At 39.9% G+C, this 21,264-nt stretch overlaps 1 protein-coding gene across 2 annotated transcripts in view; it reads right to left on the minus strand.

Moving 5' to 3' along the window:
- Nucleotides 1-921: 921 nt before the first annotated feature.
- Nucleotides 922-21,264, minus strand: part of chrdl2 (chordin-like 2) — a 51,757-nt gene continuing 31,414 nt past the window's right edge. For both annotated transcript variants that reach the window (XM_073057967.1, XM_073057966.1), the window contains exons 6-12: nucleotides 20,175-20,268; nucleotides 19,223-19,287; nucleotides 13,180-13,354; nucleotides 12,593-12,787; nucleotides 10,219-10,401; nucleotides 2,449-2,547; nucleotides 922-1,556 (exon numbers count right to left, since the gene is read on the minus strand). In XM_073057967.1, coding sequence (XP_072914068.1) covers nucleotides 1,426-1,556; nucleotides 2,449-2,547; nucleotides 10,219-10,401; nucleotides 12,593-12,787; nucleotides 13,180-13,354; nucleotides 19,223-19,287; nucleotides 20,175-20,268 — 942 coding nt within the window. In that variant the 3' untranslated portion in view covers nucleotides 922-1,425. The remainder of the gene's footprint in view (nucleotides 1,557-2,448; nucleotides 2,548-10,218; nucleotides 10,402-12,592; nucleotides 12,788-13,179; nucleotides 13,355-19,222; nucleotides 19,288-20,174; nucleotides 20,269-21,264) is intronic.

Here is a 21,264-nt window from a genome sequence, read left to right on the forward strand (position 1 = left end):
CCATCTCGGCCCTTCTAGTCCGTGCTGAACGCTTACACTCACCTAGTCCCACCGACCTGCACTCAGCCCATAACCCTCCATTCCTTTCCTGTCCATATACCTATCCCATTTTTTTTAAATGACAAAATCGAACCTGCCTCTACCACTTCTACTGAAAGCTCATTCTACACAGCTACCACTCTCTGAGTAAAGAAGTTCCCCCTCATGTTACCCCTAAACTTTTGCCCCCTCTCAACTCATGTCCTCTTGTTTGAATCTCCCCTACTCTCAATGGAAAAAGCCTATCCACGTCAACTTTATCTATCCCCCTCATAATTTTAAAGTAAGTGAGCGTAAGTGGGTGGTTAATAGTTGGTCTTGACTGGTTGAACTGAAGAGCATGTTTCCAGACTACTTCTGTAAGACTCCTCCAAGAGGACCACAACCTTGTCGTGGTTTGTAGGCCTGCGTGCCTCAATGACCCAGAGAGCTACTGGCTGTTGGCCGGAGTCAGGGCTTTATGATTTGGCTTCTGGTAGGGTCACCCATGCCAAACAGGTCAAAGGGTAGAGGACAGACAAAGAGTGGTCCATTGGTCCTCCAGGTTTCAGAGTTCATTTCAGGGCTAACAACCCTGAGCGATAAAACAAAACTGTCATGGAAACAGCAAAGAAGAATCCTTCTACATCTGAGTGTGATGGTATTCCGGAGTCTCCACCCGGGACCTGCATGACTGACAGTAGTGAAAACCGAGAGGAAGCTACTGACATGATGATGGAAGCCCTGAACACTGCAGGAGATGGAGGATCTTCATTACTGCCCTAAATGCCAATGGTGTAACAGGCGGAAAGTATTTCTATAAGACTGCATGGCTCTAAAAACGCCAGGAAGTGTCATGCTATTTATGATTCTGGGAACATTTAGATAACAAAAGAATCAAACTTTATAAGACTGGTTATATTTTATTAGTTTCAAAAAAAGAAGAAGCATGAAACAACGTCAGTACATAAATAAAGTACAAATGCCTTCAAGGTTAGTGTCAATGTATTTTGCAGGCTTATTTGATAAAGAAAGAAACTTTACATACAATCAAGTTATGCATTACATGTGATGGATAGTAATGTACATACATTGGTAGGTAGGCTAATTGCACTCTAAGAATTAAGATCACATAAGTAATTTCAATAGTGTTTTATAATACAAATAAATACATGCTCGGCCCACCCTCCTTTCTCTTTTCATCTCCAAAGGCACTTTCTGTAAAGAAAGAATGTACAAAGATTTCACTTTCGTAACTTTTTCCTGTGATACACGTCTTCTTCTTCTTCTTCAGGGTGCTCTTGCTTTCAACAGAGCCACACTGCAGTCCAGCTACAGGCCAGGAACAGAATTGTTTCATCTAACATTGCATCTCCTCACCTTCTTCCACCCCTATTCCTCCCTACTTCAGCAGTGTGCCTTCTCTGACTTGTTCAGTTGTAAAACTTTCAGCAAGTCTTCTAACTCCGCTTTACATCCTTCGTTCATACATTGCTCGCTGATTTGCTCTTCACCCTCCTTGAAAATTTTCCATCGACCTAAGAAGGTAGAAAATGTAAGATGTCAATGTGCTTTACTTTTCTGCAACTCTCATTAAGCAGATAGTTGATAGTGAGAGAACTAAATAAAAATGTTTAAATAAAGCAATGGAGTAAAATTTAAGAATTTTTTTAACCCTATGACTTTACAGTCTATAGCATAGAGTCTTTTTTATCTGATTGCCCCTCATCATTGTTTAAGATGTACACAAGTTTATTTCTGTCAGACCACTCTACATAATCTCCCAGTCCTTTGTCCCTCAAGTGTTTACATCTGTAACACTACTTATACCTTACTTCAAAGTGCCCCATACTCTCAACTCCCTGAATAAAAGAGTTTCACCTGAATTCTCTATTGAAATTTAGTAAGAAAACAAGTTGTTCTCTTGGCTGCAAATTTTGATGAAATTCGCAATATCTTTTCCCTGAAATCTCTGTACCTATCTATCTGGGAATGTGAAGAAATATTTCATGTTAACCAGGCTGAGGGCAGTTCCAACAAAACTGAATAAACTCACTCTCATCCGAGAATTAAAACCTCGCTTGATGATCATGCCATTGATCACAGACATTCATGAGTCATCAGAGAGAGTGGAAATCCAGCAATTTCTTGACATAGCTGTGGCAGTGGGAGAGAACCGCAATGATGATTCATTAAAGCAAGTACATCCCAATATTTTTGACGATCCTTCCAGTTGAGCATGACAGCCAAACGGAGCACACATTTTGCGCACAAATTTCTATGCTTACTCGTGGCAGAAAACAGCAATGGCATCCTCTGCTAGTCAAGAAGTGGCTATTTTTATAAAGCTCTGCTATGTCAAACAGTGTGTTCCCACGTAGTTTACTCCATTGCTATGGCGTTTTGAAAGCTTTGAGGTGTTGTACTTACTCTGAGTAGTCCGTGTGAAAAATTTGAAAAATCCAAGATTGACCTGCTTCTCAAAGTCTCTCCTTGGTATTTTCTCCATGCTTATGTGGTGTACAACACCTGTGGTGGAAAATAATGAACACCATGATTTTCAGATAATATACAAACTCATACTGTAAAATAAAATATCTTTTTTTTAAAGTCAGTACCTTCAACAGTGGGGCTGAACTCACTGAGTATCAATTATAAAATGTACCATTCATGATTTACATTCTTCCTTTCTTCCTAAGCAATATATCTTGTATTGTTTTTTATTTAGTTAGAATACAGCACAGTCACAGGCCTTCCCGGCCCAACAAGCCTGTGCCACCCAATTACACCCATGTGACCAATTAACCTACTAACCCGTAGGTCTTTGGAATGTGCAAGGAAACCAGAGCACCTGGATGAACCCATGCAGTCACAAGAAGAACGTACGAACTCCTTACAGACTGCAGTAGGGCTGAATCTGGGTCACTGGCACTGCAATAGTATTACGTTAGTGTGCCGCCCCCTATAATTGTGAAAACTTCTCTATAATCCTCTGGTATCAGGTTCCCTGGATTAAAAATATTGTTTCATCAAGATACATGGGAGCGATGTAACACTCCTATGGGCAAAAAGCTTCAGTTATTACAGCATTTTCACAGAACCAAGTAGCCACATAAAACACACATGCGCACACACCAATTTTTGTTCAATGGTTTAACAGTGCTTCATTTTATTATTTTAATAATCAAAAGCCCATCAATTCAGAGGCGCTCAATTAAATTGGTAATTATTTTCTTTATTATTCTGTTTACTCTCCTTATCATGAAGATCAGTAGGTGAGAAACTGCTTCCACTTGGTGTTCTGCAGTCAGTAGCTTTAGGCAGCAGCAAAATCGCAGCCAGTTAACCTTCTTTCTGCTTTAACTTCCCTATTAGCAGGGGAACGCTGCAGTTTGAGCTGCTAACTTTTTGAAATCCCAGTGTAACCAAACTAGTTGCTTTGGAAGCAGTGGGCACAACTACCCTATTGTACAGTTCTGTGGTGCACCGTGCCAGCTGGTGCTGTTGGTCACTAGCATTTCCCATCATTTACTAAAAGAAGTACATTGTACGGCTCTAGCCAGCTCCCAGAAGTTTTGCATACTGCATTAAAGGCTTATGCCCATAATCCCCTGTTCCATTTTAAACTTTTTGGAAACTATACAGAATTAAATAATCTCGAAGCAATCCTATCCCAATGAGGTATAAATCTATTTTAAGGATGCGTGCCGCACTTTGCTTCTGTGTGGCTACTAACACTCAGCTGGCAACACATAAAGAGGGTGGTACCATGAAAAACGATATCTTTACTGCATGTCACCATCTTTCACTACCAGGGTTTTACAAGACTGTAAAACAAATTTATGTGCATTGAAGCATTTAGTTTCAAACCGACTTTGTTTGCAGAAATGCTGTTCTGGAGGTCATTAAAATAATTTGAGAGCATATTTGTGGCATTGCATTGACATCCCTGACTGTACCGGTCAGCTGCTTCAAACTGACTGGCTTCAAATACGAGACCACAGTATCTTTATATCACCACGTTCCATCTTTGGAATAGAAGAGTTCCATACACTTCCCTTACTTTAAACACGTAAGCTAACGAAGGCATTTAATCATGCAGGAATCAAATTGTCGTGTTAAAGTAGTACAGCAAGTTTCTAACTAGTGTGAATGCTTTTCAGTGTATTTTATTGTGAAAGGTGACAAATGATGTGAAAGAACAGTCACAATATTATGCATTAGACAAAATCTCCTCGCATACACGATATTAGGTACCTCCTATACCTAATAATGTGGCCACTGAGTGTATGTTCATGGTACTTCTGCTTCTGTGGCCAATCGACTTAAGGGTTCAATGTGTTGTGTTTCAGGACTGCTTCTGCACACCACTGTTGCAATGATGGCTATTTGAGTTACTGCCGCCTTCCTATCACCTTGAGCCAGCCTAGCAATTCTCCTCTGACCTCCTTCATTATTTCCCCCACAGAACTGCTGTTCACTGAATGATTTTGTTTTGTTTTCCATGCCCTTCGCTGTAAATTCCAAACTGCTGTGTGTGAAAATCCCAGGAGACCAGCACTTTCTGAGATAATCATAATACCCCGTCTGCCACCAACCGTTCCACGGTCAAAGCCACTTAGATCACATTTTTTTCCCCATTCTAATATTTGGTCTGAACAACAAAGGAACCTCTTGACAATGTCTGCATGCTTTTATGTATTGAGTTTATGCCACATGATTGGCTGATTAGATACTTGCATTGACAAGCAGGTGTACCTAATAAAGTGGCCACTAAGTGTATCTCTTCACATTTGCTCAAATATGGTAGACTTCAGCATGGTGAGGGTTAAAAAGCTCCTGGGGAACTCATTGGGCGTGAAAATGAGCCAAGATCATTTTCCAGATATATTGATGGGTAATGGCCAGTGCTGGTAATGCTGCCATTTACTACCCATTTCTTATTCTCTATGAAATTAATATCTTAATTGGTCAGTTTGCTTTCAATTGCCTTGGTATTGTTCTGGAGTTACATCAAGGCCATGGTAGGTAATGATAGCATATTTCCTAACCTGAAGGACCTTAATAGGACAGATGGATTAGATCAAACACAATACCTTCTCCCTCCTGACCCTGACACTTCCCTGGGATCTGTCATTCCTTCAGGTGAAGCACTGATTCATGTGTCCTATCTGCTGTGTTACATTTCATACTCATGATATGGTCTCTTCCACAGTGGAGACACCAAACACTGATTGAAATGCATCAACTGACTGAATATTCCTCATCAATGTACAGAACTTCCTATTGCCTTTCACTGTAATCTACCACCATGTTCCCATACTTGACCTCTGCCTCTGAGCTCACACACTGTACCAATAAAGCCCAACGTAATCCTAAGGATCAGTGCCAGATCTTCTGACCTTTAGGACACTGTATTGAACTAGCCATTCCAATTTATTTCAGAACTGATCATTTGTAATGAAATGTTACCAACCCTATACCACACATTCTGCTTTTCTCTCTCGGCAGCTGGTAATTTCTAGTATTCCTTTTTTACTTCAAATTTACAATAACTGCAGTATTTTATTTCTTAAAGATCTTACATTACCTTTTAGTCTCTCTCCTCTATCCTCGTTTATCAAATCCTTTCTGAGCGGGCAGCAGCATCATAGCATCTCTTGGTCTACACACTTGTTCTCGTTGCACCTTCTGCTTCACAACAACTTGAAACATGCCCGCATGCCCATTTTCTAACATGTCCTCACTCTGCTGGGAAGTTAACTCTGTTTCCCACTCTCCAGATGCTGCCTGACTAGCATTTTCCTATTTTCCATCGCTCGGTCACCATCTTTGCAACTTACTTCAGACTTATTTGACGGAAGTTTAATTCACTTGGTGCCCTGATGGGATTTGAACTCAGGCATCTGAAGGACTGGGTGCTGGAGGGTAACAGAGAAACACAGCACACGGCACTGCTGCCTCATAGCTCAGCTCTAGTGGTCAGTGTGGAAATTGCAAGTTCTCCCTGTGGACATGTGGGTTCCTCCTGGGTGCTCTGGCTCCCTTCCACATCCTAGGGATGCGCTGGTTGGTAAGTTGACTGGCTGCTGTAGTAAAGCGCCCTTGGTGCTGTTGAATGTAGGAGAATCAAGGAGAGTTAATGCCCATGTGAGTGAGAAAAGTTAACAGGGAAATAAGTGGGGAATGAGACTAATGGGATTTGTTTGAGAGCCAGCATGAACTCAATGGGCTCTGTTTTATTGGTAAGAAATATAAAATGAAAGCTGACCTTGATGGGTCAGCTTAAAAAAATAGGAATTTTGCTTTATTCTGTATCACTTAGAGATACAGTGTGGTAACAGGCTCCCTGGGTCCAAAGATCTTGCGCCGTCCAATTATACCCTACTTGACCCACACGTCTTTGGAATGCCAAAAGAAACCAGACACCCAGAAACCCACAAATTCATGGGAAGAATGTACAAACTCCTTACAGGCAGTGGCACAATTGTACCCCGATCTTACAGCTGGCGTGTAACAACGTTACGCTGCCCACTATGATACACATTCTAGAAGTCTATCTGGAATTCCCTCGGTCTCACCCTTGTAATCCTTTTGTTTCCTGCTAGATGTCACATGGAAAATAGATCATATGAAGCCATTACCGGTTGAATTTCTCATAAAGATATTCAAACAGTTGGTGAATTGTACCAATTACTTTTAAGTAACATATATCACAAGGGATGAATATTCAAACATAATTTCCACTTTTGCTATTTTGGCAGATAAGGAACCTTTTTTATAATTTCCATTACTGACATGGTTATTTAGATGCTATAATTTTCTGATGGTTCTCCATTGATCATATTCAGTGTTGTGACATGTCTTCTGATTTTAGTGGCAGTTTCTCATTAATTTGTCAAAATTAAGTAATCAATCAGAAATATAGCAGAAAATCAAAATTTAATAAAAAGAACCACCACAGATACTGGAAATCTAAAATAAAGACTTACTCTTCATTCCTAACTTTCATAGCCACTGCAAGATCCCCTTTGCATCCTTGAACATTTATGTGGGATTCTGACTTAGAAGCATTGGATCATAATCCTGTGGATGGTAGCTTTGCACAATTGACAGTCAATTAAAATTGAAGATGCTGCTGTTTATTTTATTACCTGTAGGCTTGAAATTTGTGGTCCAACATGTGGTTATTAGTACAAATAACACACAGTTTGTCTGTCAGTCTTGGTTATTTATAGGTTTAACCATATAACAACTACAGCACGGAAACAGGCCATCTCAGCCCTTCTAGTCCGTGCCGAACACTTACTCTCACCTAGTCCCACCGACCTGCACTCAGCCCATAACCCTCCATTCCTTTCCTGTCCATATACCTATCCCATTTTTTTTTAAATGACAAAATCGAACCTGCCTCTACCACTTCTACTGGAAGCTCGTTCCACACAGCTACCACTCTCTGAGTAAAGAAGTTCCCCCTCGTATTACCCCTAAACCTTTGCCCCTTAACTCTCAACTCATGTCCTCTTGTTTGAATCTCCCCTACTCTCAATGGGAAAAATTTTCATAAATCTTATTGTATTTTTTTATTTTCCTGTAAATGCCAGCAAGAAAATGAATCGCAGGGTGGTACAGTATATGGTGACATATATGAATTCAATAATAAATTTACTTTGAACTTCCAGAATAACTGTTCCACTGTTTTGTTTTTTTTTTGCATTCACAGAACATTGGGCTTCAAAATGCTATCCTTTAAATTATTTTCCTCAAACTGAATCAGTACTGTTTAGTGCTACAAGATTAAATATTATATTATTATCCAAGAAACTGTCATCATGGTTCTCAAATACTATTGTTATAGTTCCACATTATCATTTGCTATTAATGAATTATCTTCTCAATGATCTATACTCTTTCCCATTTGTTTTTACTCTTCACACCAAACATCTAAGCTGAATTACTCTTGACTGCAGTCTATGCTGTCCAACTTTCTTCATATTACATATTCCGTGCTCACAACATCCTAAAGATGATCTGGCTGATCAGTCAATTTCCTACTATCTTGATCACCTGTTAATTTAAGTTCTATTCTAATAGAAATAGAAATTATCTTCTAATTTTTAACGGATGTTTTCTTTTTTTTTTCAACCAAGCATTTGTCAATTCTTATCATTGATGTTTCCAGTGTTAACCCTTTCTTTTACAACAATGGTTTTATCTTCATATTCACAAGGAGCTTTTGCATTCTTCCATTTCTAATGATGCTTAAGGCAAGCTTACTTTCATATTTCTGTTTTTTTCTCATTACCTATTATCGCATCTACTCCCACATTTGGGGATGTGCTCTTAGGATCATAATTCTATAAAAGTGCATAATAGAAAAAAGATATCACCAGATTCCAACCTCCCCCCTACCTTTACCATCACAACCTCACTTGCCCTTATTTATTTCACAATACTTCCAATATCTCAATGTCTCCCTTATATCAGGGAAGAATATGGAGGATTGGCAATGTAGCCATACTGGCCATCCGATAGAAAACCCAAACCATTTTCAGGTTCAGATATCTTTCCAGCAGTCTCGGGGCTCCAGACTACTCATGTGGCTTTTATGGGACAGGTAGTAGGTAATGATGAAGCAAGGACAACAAGAGAGAATAATATCATGGGACTTCCAAGCAATTAATGAATCTCAACATTTTGTAGATGTACAAACTAGACAGGAGGCCAGTGAACTAGTAAACCATAATCTGAGAAGCAGCCCCAGTTACAATTTTTCACAGTGCATTTCTATCATTCTCTCAACATTATTGAGACATAACTTTGAGGAAACTGCTCTCATGAAAGCTAGGCAATTTGGGATATTTATAGACTTTTGGAGGAAGGGCTGAGTGCAGGAGGGGTGCAGGAATTGAAGAAATACCTCCTTTGCCTCCATAGAATTTGCCCATCTGCCTGCACAGCTTACTAAGATCCACTATCCCACAGCAGGTTTTATCTGTCAGCGGGTTGCAAGTTGTGGTAAGTGAAGCAAGGGGACAACAGAGTGTTTGTCCGCGATCAACAACTCTCTGAGAAAAATACTATTGAATCCTGAAAATAATCTGGGATTCATGGGTGCTGTGGTGGGCAGAGATATCAGTGGATATGCTCAGCATCTTGTTTTGTTGTTTGGCAGATTAACAATATCATTTTCCATGAGACCATAAGACATAGAAGCTGAATAAGGCCATTTGGCCCATTGAGTCTGCTCTGCCATTCCTTCATGGCTGATTTATTTCCCCTCTCAACCACTTTCTCCTGCCTTTTCGCTGTAACTTTTGACACCCTTACTAAACAAGAACCTATCAACCTCTGCTTTAAATAACCAATTCACCACCTTCTGGCTAAAGAAGATCCTCCTCATCTGTTCTAAAGGGACGTCCTTCTATTCTGAGGCAGTGCCCTCTGATCCTAGATTCCCCCATGATAGGAAACATCCTCTTCAAGTCCACTCTATCAGGACCTTTCCTTTCTGCATTGTGTCAGATTATGTGGAAATGGATTTCATTCTCCACTGCTGGCAGGAGATGGGAAAAGCAGCAAGAAGAAGATGCAAAGTAACTATGACAAGTCACAAAAAATTGTTTTTCTCAAAGATAACTTTCAATCCCAATCACTCGTGGACACAAACGGAATGTGAACGTGCAAAGCTTCGGTCTTTAGTTGGTATGTGTATTGCTCCCCTCCCCAACTCAGTTGAAATCATTGGAACTAAACATGTGAAAGTCAGTACAATCAGCACTCAATACTTGCAAACAGGTTTGGCAAGTACACAGCTGAATCTTCTGCTAAATTAGAGATAAAATACTTAAATCCTGTTGTGTGTGAGAACACATTGCTCTGAAATTTTCAACTGAGGCCAGAAGTCAGAAGCTTGTCTTTGTTGTTCATACTTCAAGCTGCTCCATGGGAAGTTTTGTGCTGGCACACTACACACATGTAAGATGACACAATACCAATAATTAACACTCTTTAAAAATGAGTAAGGCATTATCCACACAGAAGAAATTCTTCATCAATCTGACATTAATCCTGAATCATGTCAAGTTAGTCAACCTCTGGAAAAAAAATGACATACTTGAATTTTCTCCTTGTTGCTTCTCGGAAAGATGAAGATAGATACGTAGATTAAATAAGCTGATTGATTGGCATCAAACTCACCCCTTACTGGAGTCCAGACATGGACCTCTACATCTGGAAGATCGTCAGCCATTATAGCAATTTTCTTGCTGTACTTTTGAGAATCACTTTCTTGTGTGAAGAGTGACTCGTAAACAAGAACAGTCTCTTCACTGCATTCCACTTCCTTACTGCCCTCATGAGAAAAGCCCGATACCTCTGGGACTGCAGGAACAAAATTGAGAGGTGAGCTCTTAGCATAAACTTTTTCTTTATTTAGTAGCCACTCATTCTAGGCTCTGATGAACATTAAACTTGGTGTCACCATCTCAATGATGTTACCATCTTAACTAAATGATATTATCCAGGTTGCTGGCTGCTCACTTGGCACCATTTCCACCAGACTAGGAATATTCGTTTAAAGGTGTTTCATTTAGTCTCTGTCAAAAAGAGTTTAGGATTCCCTCTTTCAAAGAACATCTGGTAAATTTGTTATATTCATGTAAGGTCATTTAAGTAAGAACAGGGATTCAGTTTTGGTGTCATCATTAAGCGTTGGCTGTAGGCCTCCGTTAGTCTTGATAGACCGTGGATTTGGAGAGTCTCCAGGGTGCAAGCCTGGGCAAGGTTTTTTTTATGGAAGATCAGCAGTTGCCCAAGCTGCAAGTCTCCCCTCTCCACGCGACTGATGTTGTCCAAGGGAAGGGCATTAGGACCCATAGAGCTTGGCACCGGTGTTGTCGCAGAGCAATGTGTGGTTAAGTGCCTTGCTCAAGGCACTCAGCCTCAGCCAAGGCTCGAACTAGCAAACGCCTTAACCACTTGACCACGCATTGCCTACTCTTTCCCTGGCTACATTCTTACGAGAGCAGCGGCTGCAGGAGAGAAACTGCAGTTCGTGGAGCCAGATCACAGCATCTCTCAATCTCCGGGGTAACGAAAACAGCCAGCACAAAAATATTGCTGAAGTTTCTCAGCCCAAAATGTGGACTATTTATTCCTCTCCATAGATTCTTTTGGACATATACTCTTCCTGTTTGGCCATACATAGAAGCACATAGACTCCAGAAGCACAGCCTGATCATGTTGGCATTCCCCAGCACTGAAGCAGGAAGCCTGGCTCTCCACTGCCTCATCAACTATTCTCCCATTGTGGGAGAACCTATCTGAATTTCAGCCGTGTTACATAAACATAAAAGGGTAAGCAAAACAAAATAAACACAAGAAAGTCAGAAGGTGCTAGAAATCGAAAGCAACACACACACAGAACGTTGGAGCAAGTCAGGCAGCATCAATGGAGATAAATAAACAGTTGACTTTTGGGCCGAGACCAGATCTCCAGAACTGGGAAGGAAGCAGGAAGACACCAGAATAAAAAAGGTGGGGGGAGGGGAAGGAGGATAGCTAGAAAGTCAAAGGTGAAGCCAGGTGAGTAGGAAAGGTAAAGGGTTGGAGAGTGGAATGGGGTAGGTGAGAGGCAGCTGAGAAGAGGAAAGAGACCAGCATGGGGGATAGAAGAACAGGAGAGGGGTAAGTAATTATTTTTATATCAGAAAGAGAAATCAGGTTTGGGGGGGTTGGGGGGGATCCCAGATGGAATATAAGGTGTTGCTCCTCCAGCCTGTGGGTGGCCTCATCTTGCCACAAGAGGAGGTTCACAGACCAACATGTCAGAATGGGAATGGGAATGGGAATGGGAATGGGAATTGCAATTAACATGTTCGGCAGACTGGGAAGTCCCACTTTTGGCGGATGGAGCAGAGGTACTCGACGAAGCAGCCTCCCAATCTGCAATAGGTCTCGCTAATGCACAAGAGGCCACATCAGGAGCACCAGATGCAATAGACGACCCCAGCAGATTCACAAGTGAAGTGTTGACTGTTTGGGGTCCTGAATGGAGATGAGGGAGGAGGTGAATGGACAGGTCTAGTACATAGGCCACCTGCACTGAGAAGTAACTGGAGGGAGAACAAAATCAGTGTTTTTTAGGTACTTATTACTTTATTCTACTGTTTTTAATTATTCCTTAGTCTTTAGATTGATTTACTTTTTTAAACACATTCTGTTATTAAATTATTGGGAACAACCCTAATATTCTTTAAATGTTTCTTAATGTCATAGACAAATTGTACTGGAGCTTTCATAGCCTCCACAGGGCTCCTTCTTGTCAAAGGCTGTCAGGATATTTTATGGTCAAGGCTTCAGTGGAACATCATCTGTTCTATTCACTGCTGTAGCCTTAGTGAACTCCTTACAGGAGCACAGGGTCAGCTTGATTTGCCCTGTACATCCTGAGGAGGGACAAACACGGGCTGAATTCAGCATTATACAGCCCATTGTATACCAATACAAGAATCTCAGCCTCTAAAGTTAACGTTCAATCATGCTCGATTTCATGAAATTGAATAGATTTTACCTGGACAAATTTTGCAACATTTCCCATTGACTTTCTGTGGATCTTTACACGGATATGGATTTGGACAATGGATCTTCTTGCACTCCTGTTTGGTTATGTTACACGTACACAACACACATTCGACTGGTCCAAAGGGGCGCAGAATTGGATGCCACGACTCTCCATGTGAGTAGGTCTTTCCATTCGAGACACACACTGGAAGCACAAGAACAGTTCAGTCCATGGTAACTGAAGAAGATTCTATACTTGATTCTATCCTTCTATATAGAGTTTTTGGAACTCTTGAAAATTACTGATTATCCTAAAGGTTCAAGGAGAGACCAATCAAATCTTAGTAATAAAGCACTATTACTTAACATTTTATTCTCCCTAAGACGTCACATTACCAATTAGTAGGAAGGTAATACACTAAAATGCTTTAGTAAATAGGATCAGAACAGAGGAGTTGCCAGTCAGACCTATTTCCTACTAGTGAATGGTCTGGTTGTCACAGAGAAACTTGCATGCTGACTTTAATAAGGCTGATCCCAAACACAAAGATAACTGGCTGAAAGTAAAATTGTTAACCAATTGGCAAAAGGCATTACCTCGGCTGTGCCTATACTTGTTGTTGATTACTATTTGCACAATGGTGCCAGATCCCTGCTGAGGGTCAGTTAACAATCTGAGGTGATTCCTGGAGCTGGACACTCTGGGCATGTTGGCAACAGAACTTCCGAAATTTCCCCGAGATTCATAATGTGTCCGTGGATATGAATGTCTCTGTTTCAACAAAGATAAAATGCCATTAGTTCAAAGATATGATAGCAAGTTATTTGCCCTGAATTTAAGCATCATTCCTTTCCAATATCATCACTGGTCCCCCAGAACGCTATATTTTTTCTGAATTGATTTATAAAGTGCTTGTAGTATCTGGCATCTGCCACTTGTGTGCTCCTAAATTTTAGACTTTCAGTCACCTCTAATTATATCAGTTTGGACTAAGATTTGGTCTGTTGTGGGCTTGCTAAGACCATGGTTCACATGCCTTCATGTAGCAGAGAAATTTGAGGACAGTCATAGGCTTTTGAGAGATCAAGAAAGATTGTACTGTAGTCATTGTTACGCCCTGCATTTCTTTTGATGTTACCTTATGGTGAAGATCATCTCGATTGTGCCATTGGATGGATGCAATCGCATAGTGATTTGTGAAAGTTGTCTTTGGCTATTGAGAAGACACAGATGAGTGGAACCTGGAGACAACTTTGCCTGTAACAGGCAGCAGGTACCACCCACTCTAACATGTTTGTTCCCATTCTTGAAAATGAAAATTCCAAGTCCAAAGGAATGTTGTGTCCAAAACATTGGTGGACCAATGGAGGAGCAGTGACCATTACATGTCTAATTTTTGAGGGGATATTGAACATTGTATTAAAGGACACAGGGTGAGTTTGAAAAAAAAAATAGGCTGTGGTGAGAACAAGAGATCAAAAAGTTTGTCTCATGGTTGCTCTGTGCTTGTAAAAGTTGTATTTATTGGGGTGCCTTTCTCGGTTTCATTGGACTTCAACAAAGGCCCAGAAAACGCATTCGTTGCCTATGACCAAGGGGTAGCTTCACAGGTGAGAGGGAATTTGAAGTTCCCCCAACAACAGCAACAATCATGTTTTGAGTAAGAATCGTGAGCCCTGAAATCTTTGTGAATTGCTATGTAGTATTTTATGTGGTTTATTTGTGCTTTCTATTTAAATTAGGCTTAAGTTACTTTGTTGTGCCTGTACATTTATTAGCACATCTCCTGGACACTTGAATAGTTTGGGTCTGATCAATTCAGACCATTATAGTCACCAACAATCCCAGAGATATAGAAAGAAACAGAAGGGAAACAGGCCATTTGGCCCACTGATTATGCACTGATCAATAACCAATCATTATAAAGCTTCAGCCTCACTGTTCCTGAGTTGTTTCCCAACTGATATCTGGACTTTTCTTGATTGTCTCCTGCAGTCTTGATACTCTGCTGGATGGATTGGTGTTAAGGACAGAATCCTGCTTTGAGGTGTTTCTCAAATTGCTCCATTCAATAGTCACTGATCTCTTCTTCCTCCTTGATAAGTTCTCTGCCATTCTTGACTCCCAGCCAGCCAAGTTTTAGGTGTTTGGACCTTAGGTGGTCAACAGCCCTGAAGAAGCTGCACATTTCATGGTTATCACCAAGCTGTGATAGCAGAGATCTGTCTGCGGAGCCTTTGAGACCTTCAAGGTAGTATTTCTCATAATAATATTTCTTGTTTCAGCCTAAAGCAAGTACTAAACCTTCACAACTACTGCAAGTGGCTGCACGGTATCCAAAACCAATATTGGGTTGGATTTCCTCCTTGTACTTTTGAAAACAGGATTTTGGTCAGCAAGGATGACCACAATTGTAGTCATTTTACATCCAATAAACTGTACCAAAGTAGCCTAATTTTGACTCCCTCTCAAAAGATTGTGCACTTTGTGCTTCAGATAACATCACTCTTTCCACCAATCATTCATTATCAAAATGTTGGTATTACTGACAAGGTCTGTATTTGTCAATCATCCTCTGTTTAATACAACATGCTGATTTGCATATCGATGAATATTAAAAAATGATCATACAACGATCTGAAACTGGGATTACATTTAGGTGAGACCCAATAGAGACAGCCGTCCAGAAATTCAACAGAAACAACATTCACAGTAGCAATAAAGTGCACAATTTTAATTGCAATAAATTTCTGGGCTACACACACAAAAAGCCGGTTAATTTCTAGGCAACACACTGACTGTCTATTTCCCTCCATTGATGCTACCTGATCTGCTGAGTTCCTCCAGTATTTTGTGTGTGTTGCTCAAGATTTCCAGCATCTGCAGAAACTCTTTAATTTATAGACAAATGTGTTGCTATTTTATGGGGTTTTTTGAATATACCCAAGAGCCATCTTCATGGACACTTCTTACATTTTTCTTCACAAGTTCTTAATTGGGATTTGAACTTCCATTTTCCTTAGACAAGTTACGACCTCAGGATTGCTAATTTGGTAAAAAAAAATCACTAGCCAAAGAATCTTTTGAGACACCCTAAGGTGCTTAAGTACAAGTTCTTTTATTTACCTAGTTAATGTTACTTAGAGTATATACGTAGTAAATACAGAAATAAGGCATGTTGTCTCACTAGTGCTCACTGGAGTTTATTCTTCATCAAACTATCAGCTTAATTGTCACTCAATTAAATGCTTTCTGTCTTGAATGCATCTATACAATTTACACAGTGACACAATAGGTTCCACAAAGAACTTCTAAATTCCCTATTTGACTTCTTATTGACCATTTCAGCTTTCTCATACAAAATATTAGTATGTTGTGGCTGGAGTTTTCCCCTTTTAGCTCTAAATTGGTCAAATAAAAGTGATTGCTTTGCGAACTCTGGATCTTAAGAGTGTTTAAATTATTTTCAATAAGCTTTGTTCATTTTGTAAACAAGTTTTGCTTGTGATTTTGCTAGGGTGTTAAACCAGAAACCTTACATGTGCGCACAGTATTGCTCAGGAAAGATTTCAACATAATCTTTGTTTACACTGTGTTCTGCCAAGATATTCCCAGTTTAGTAAAAAAAAACTGACCTGACTTTCAACAGTTACTGCTTTGAGCAGCATGCATGGTACTTCTAAATTTGGTGCATTAGCAACTCTGGCCTGAATGTTCAGATCCTGCCTGCCTCCATTTCTTTTTCTTTGTTGTTTATTCTATTGAATAATTTCACTTTAGAATTGAGTATGTCAACCTCTTGGAGAATGGAATTCAAAATAAATTTGCAAACCTATCCAACGACTCAAAGGCAATTAAACACAAAATGACAGAAGCAACAAATAATCTGCTCAAGGAATTCAGCATGCTGAGCAGCACCTGTGAGAGGAAAGGGACTCCAATGTGGGGCTTTGACCCAAAACATTGACAATTTCCTTCCTACCACAGATACTGCACAAACCATGAGTTTCTCTAGCAGGTTGTTTATGCTCCAGATTCCAGTATCCACAGACCCTTGTGTCTCCATGAAATGACAGAAGCTGAATCACTGTATGATCATTTGGAAAACTTCCATTATAATCAAATATGAAAAGAAAAAGAAATATACTTTCTACATAACATCTCCCTTTCTTCTAACCACACCACCAATGTCACAAAGTGCTTCATGTAAACCCTCCTTCCCTGCACCAACTCACCAACAAATGATCTCCATTAAGCAGGGTTGGAAATTACATTGCCTGCAGCATCTTCACACAGTTAACAGTATTCCAACAATGCCCACGCATCTTACAGTTCTGGGTACACAGGTGGAAAGCAGATATAGATGTGGTCTTCCTTCTCCTCTTCTTCCTGTCTCTGTAGCTGCTGCTGACAGTGGCTGTCGAAATGTGAGCCTACAGTAGATGTAATGGGGGACTGCAATATGCAAGGGGATTGGGAAAATCAGGTTAGTGTTGGTTTGCAAGAGAGAGAATTTGTTGAATGCCTACGAGATGGCTTTTTAGAGCTGCTTGTGTTTGAGCCTTGTCAGGGAAAACTTAGACTGGGTGTTGTGTAATAACCCAGATCTTATTAGGGAGCTTAAAGTAAAGGAACCCTTGGAGGCAGTGATCATAATATGATTGAATTCATACTGCAATTTGAGAGGAAGAAGCACAAGTCAGATGTATCAGTATTGCATGTGGAATTACAGAGAGGAGCTTGCCCAGGTTGAGTCTGAGGTAAAGAAGGCAAATGTAATGTTGGTATTCATTTCAAGGGGAATAGAATATAAAAGCAAGGAGATAATGTTGAGGCTTTATAAGACACTAGTCCAGCCACACTTGGAGTATTGTCAACATTCTCAGAAAGGATGTTGTTGCCATTGGAGAGACTCCAGAGCAGATTTACAAGGGTGATTCCTGGGATGAAGAAGTTAACATATAAAGAGCGTTTGGCAGCTTTAGGCCTCTACTCACTGGAATTTTGAAGAATGTAGGGGGTGAAGGGGGGGGGGGGGGGGCGGGTGGATGGATCTCATTGAAACCTCCCGAATGTTGAAAGAACTAGTTAAGGTGGATGTGAAGAGGATGTTTCCTATGGTGAGAGTATCCAGAGCTAGAGGGCACAGCCTCAAATTGAGGAGCGACCTTTTAGAACAGAGGTAAACAGAGATTATTTTAGCCAGAGAACAGTGAATGGAATGCTCTGCCACAGACTGCAGTGGAAGTTAGGTCCATATTTAATGCGGAAGTTGATAGTTTCCTGATTGGTCAGGGCATCAAAGAATATGGTGAGAAGGCAGGTGTCTGGGGTTGAGTGGGATCCAGGATCAGCCATGATGGAATGTTGGAACAGACTTGATGGGCTGAATGGCCTAATTCTGCTCCTATGTCTTATGATCTTTTGTTGGCTTGGTAGAATGGCACCAGCCATAATTAATCTGAAGAACATCAGAGGACTTTACCAAAAACACTTCCAGGTCTATTCAAACAATAGAATGTAGCAGACGGACGTCTATTATATGCCTTCTGAGGTAAGGTTCCAAGATGAGTCGGCCATGTCATTAGCAGACAGCTGTTGTCACCAAGCAGACATCCCCAGGTCTAGTGTAGTAGTCCAAACCATTGAGAGCACAGTGAATTAGTAAGAATCATATAACAGTGGCTGTATCCTAGGTATTTGACATTGTTGCAGAGTTTAATAAATCTGAAATCCTTTCTGGTTGGTGTGAATGTCCAATTCAAACTGGTGCCCTCAAAGCAATTGAGGGCAATCTGTAGTGCACCAGCACATGAAGATACAGCAGTGTTTGTGAATCATAGGCTGGAGTACACAGATATCTTGTCAAAATATTTTTCTCACTTTTTGGTTCTCATTCAGAATTTGTGTGTGGTTCTGTGTCTGCTCAGGATGCCCAGTTTATCTTCTGCCATTGAGTCGTCTTGCCTCCACTTTCCATATGTTCCAACATATTTAGAATGCTATGACCTATGGCTTTGTTGTCACAAAGTCCAATATACAAATTCCCTCCTGCCATTTTCCTTCCCAGTTTGTTCATTTTCATTTTACATCACTTTTTATACTTTAATAGCACTTTTATAGATGTCCCCAATCTTTTTCAATCCGCTTCAAGTTATCAGTACCCTCCTCTCGTCTGACATCTTGCTCACACTTACTTTAGTCCACTACAGCAGGTAACTCCTTTTTCAGCTGTTTTCCCTTGCCCTGTGATTCTGCATTGCTTTAAAAATTTGGTCTTTGACAAATCTTACATTGGCTCCAGTAAATAACTTCTGTGGTTTTGTCTTTCTTCTACCTGCTCAGAACCTACGTCACTTTTACTCGCTGTAAAGTACCTTACTTCCATGTCTTGCGTGTCAAGAGTGCTACAGAAATACAAGTTTAATACGGTACATGATGCCTGCAGTCAGATTATCCATGAGTTGATGGAGCAACTAGTCAAGGATAACTATAAATTATTGTTAAGTTTTCCACAATTGTAAAAATTAATGTATTTAATAATGTATGAATAAGCAAACATTGAAAAAAGTAAATTTTGGAATGTGGAAGATGCCATATACTGTGAAAAGAATTCTGTTTTTTTCTTTATGTACATACCGCTTCTCTATTGGATGGTGGCCGAAATATTTCTGCATCTGTTGTATCCCAGGACTCTCCTTCTCCTGTTATTGAAAACAGATTTTCAGAAACAGGAAACAAACTGCTGTATATGGAAGAGTACTTGACAAACATTCTTGAGAAATGAAATAAGTTCTGCTTTGCACTCATCATAATAATGTCAAGCCGAAGAGATGAATTATGGAGTGTTTGCTGGGGTTATCCCCGTGTCTGAGATTATAGTCTACAGTCACCCTGTGTACAGTCTTACCTAGTTTGGATAGAAATGCAAATTTTACTGGCTTGAAAGATCTTGGATTCCAAAGTGGGATGAACTTTGGTCTCCAGTGCCACAGTAAGTGTGGCAAAACTGCCCTGGAATTTTTGCAACCCACCTCTCCCATCTCTTCACGTACTCCAAACCCACACCTTCCAGCTATGTGTTGTGTGCATAATTTAATGGATTTTGAAATCAAGAAATATCTTAAAATCATTAAAATTGAAATCATTTTTTTAAATGTTAGTTTTTTTCTTAAAAAATAAAAAAACGAATAGGGCACGAGGGCCTAGAATTTTTGAAATAATAATTTTATTATTAAACCACAGCAAAATGTTTCCATCATGGTCATTGCAAAGTTGACCGAAGTTGCTAGTCCTCTAAAGATGTGAAATGAATTAAGGCTAAACTCATGTCAGATTTGGTGGGCGGGTGCATGAACAATTCAAGCTGCTCAACAGTTGCTACAAATATAAACTCTCGGTCAGAGAATTTACATGAACATTAGGGGTTGCTTATCTGCGAATGTTGGAGGTAATGCATTTATCTTTGCACTGGCAAGGTGGAGGTTGTAATACAGTAAATCTGATACATTTCAAACCTGAAGTAAAATTAGGCAAAAGTTTTAATTATTAAGATCTATTCTAAAAATATACATAAAGATGTTGGAATTACCTCTGCAAACTTGACAACAAGAGTCAGGGACGGTCATTGGAAATGGACAAGTCAGCTTCGGACATGTCCTCAAGCCACAGTATACATTTCCTTCCTTCAGAGAGAAAAAAAATAAAATTTTCCCGATCACATGAACATTCCTGTATTGCTTTGAGAAATTCACAAATCCTCTATAACACTACCTGTCATTGTCAGAAGAAAAAAAGTCAGAATTCTGCGTGTCAGATTTTTATATTTAATTGTGAACAGTTTTATGCTGGATTCATAAAGGTTCAGTATTTTAACTTCCACAAAGAATCCGATAACATTCACACATGATCCCTATAACACAGAGAAATAAAACAGTGGGCTTAACTGTACATGTTCAAAATTGCCAAATGTGATCCTCTAAATGCCAATAAAACCAACATAAACACAGTTTTATTTATTCCTTTAGTGAGCAGTCATGTGCAATGATAAGCCAAGACATTACACCACACAGTGGCAGGAATGCATATCTCCTAGACATCAAATTCCTTAGAAAGAGTGGAACTTCTTATTGTAAAAAGGGCAAAATTTATATGCACATTCTGTTTGAATTCAAATGAGTGAACAGCGTAATTTATCACAGACACCTTTCAGACACAAAATAAGACTATTGTACTCGATAAGCTCCATCTTTAGTTTGAGTTTAGCTGCAAAATGTCACTCCAGCACTGCTTACAGGAATCAATAGTCTGTTAAGAATGCTAGCCTCACTGAGGCAATGATAGATAATGTAGAGAGTAATGTTAAAAATTCTCTTAATGAGAATGTTATAAAATAAAATAGAAATATGACAATTTCAAATGTAATGTTCTATCACTGAATTTTTAGTGATATTTATTGAAACATTTAATGTCCTCTTTTCATAACTATATATTTTTAATTACGTTGTTGATTGTTGACTTTGCAAAGGTGGTTGGTGCAGACTCCCATATACATCAATGGTGCTGAGGTGGAGAAGGTTGAGGGCTGCAAGTTCCTTGCAATGAATATCATCAATAGCTTGTCTTGGTCCAACCACATTGATTTCACTGCCTAAAAAGCTCACCAGTGCCCCTACTTCCTC

This window comes from Hemitrygon akajei, chromosome 10 (assembly GCF_048418815.1).
Source record: "Hemitrygon akajei chromosome 10, sHemAka1.3, whole genome shotgun sequence".
Classification (NCBI taxonomy): domain Eukaryota; kingdom Metazoa; phylum Chordata; class Chondrichthyes; order Myliobatiformes; family Dasyatidae; genus Hemitrygon; species Hemitrygon akajei.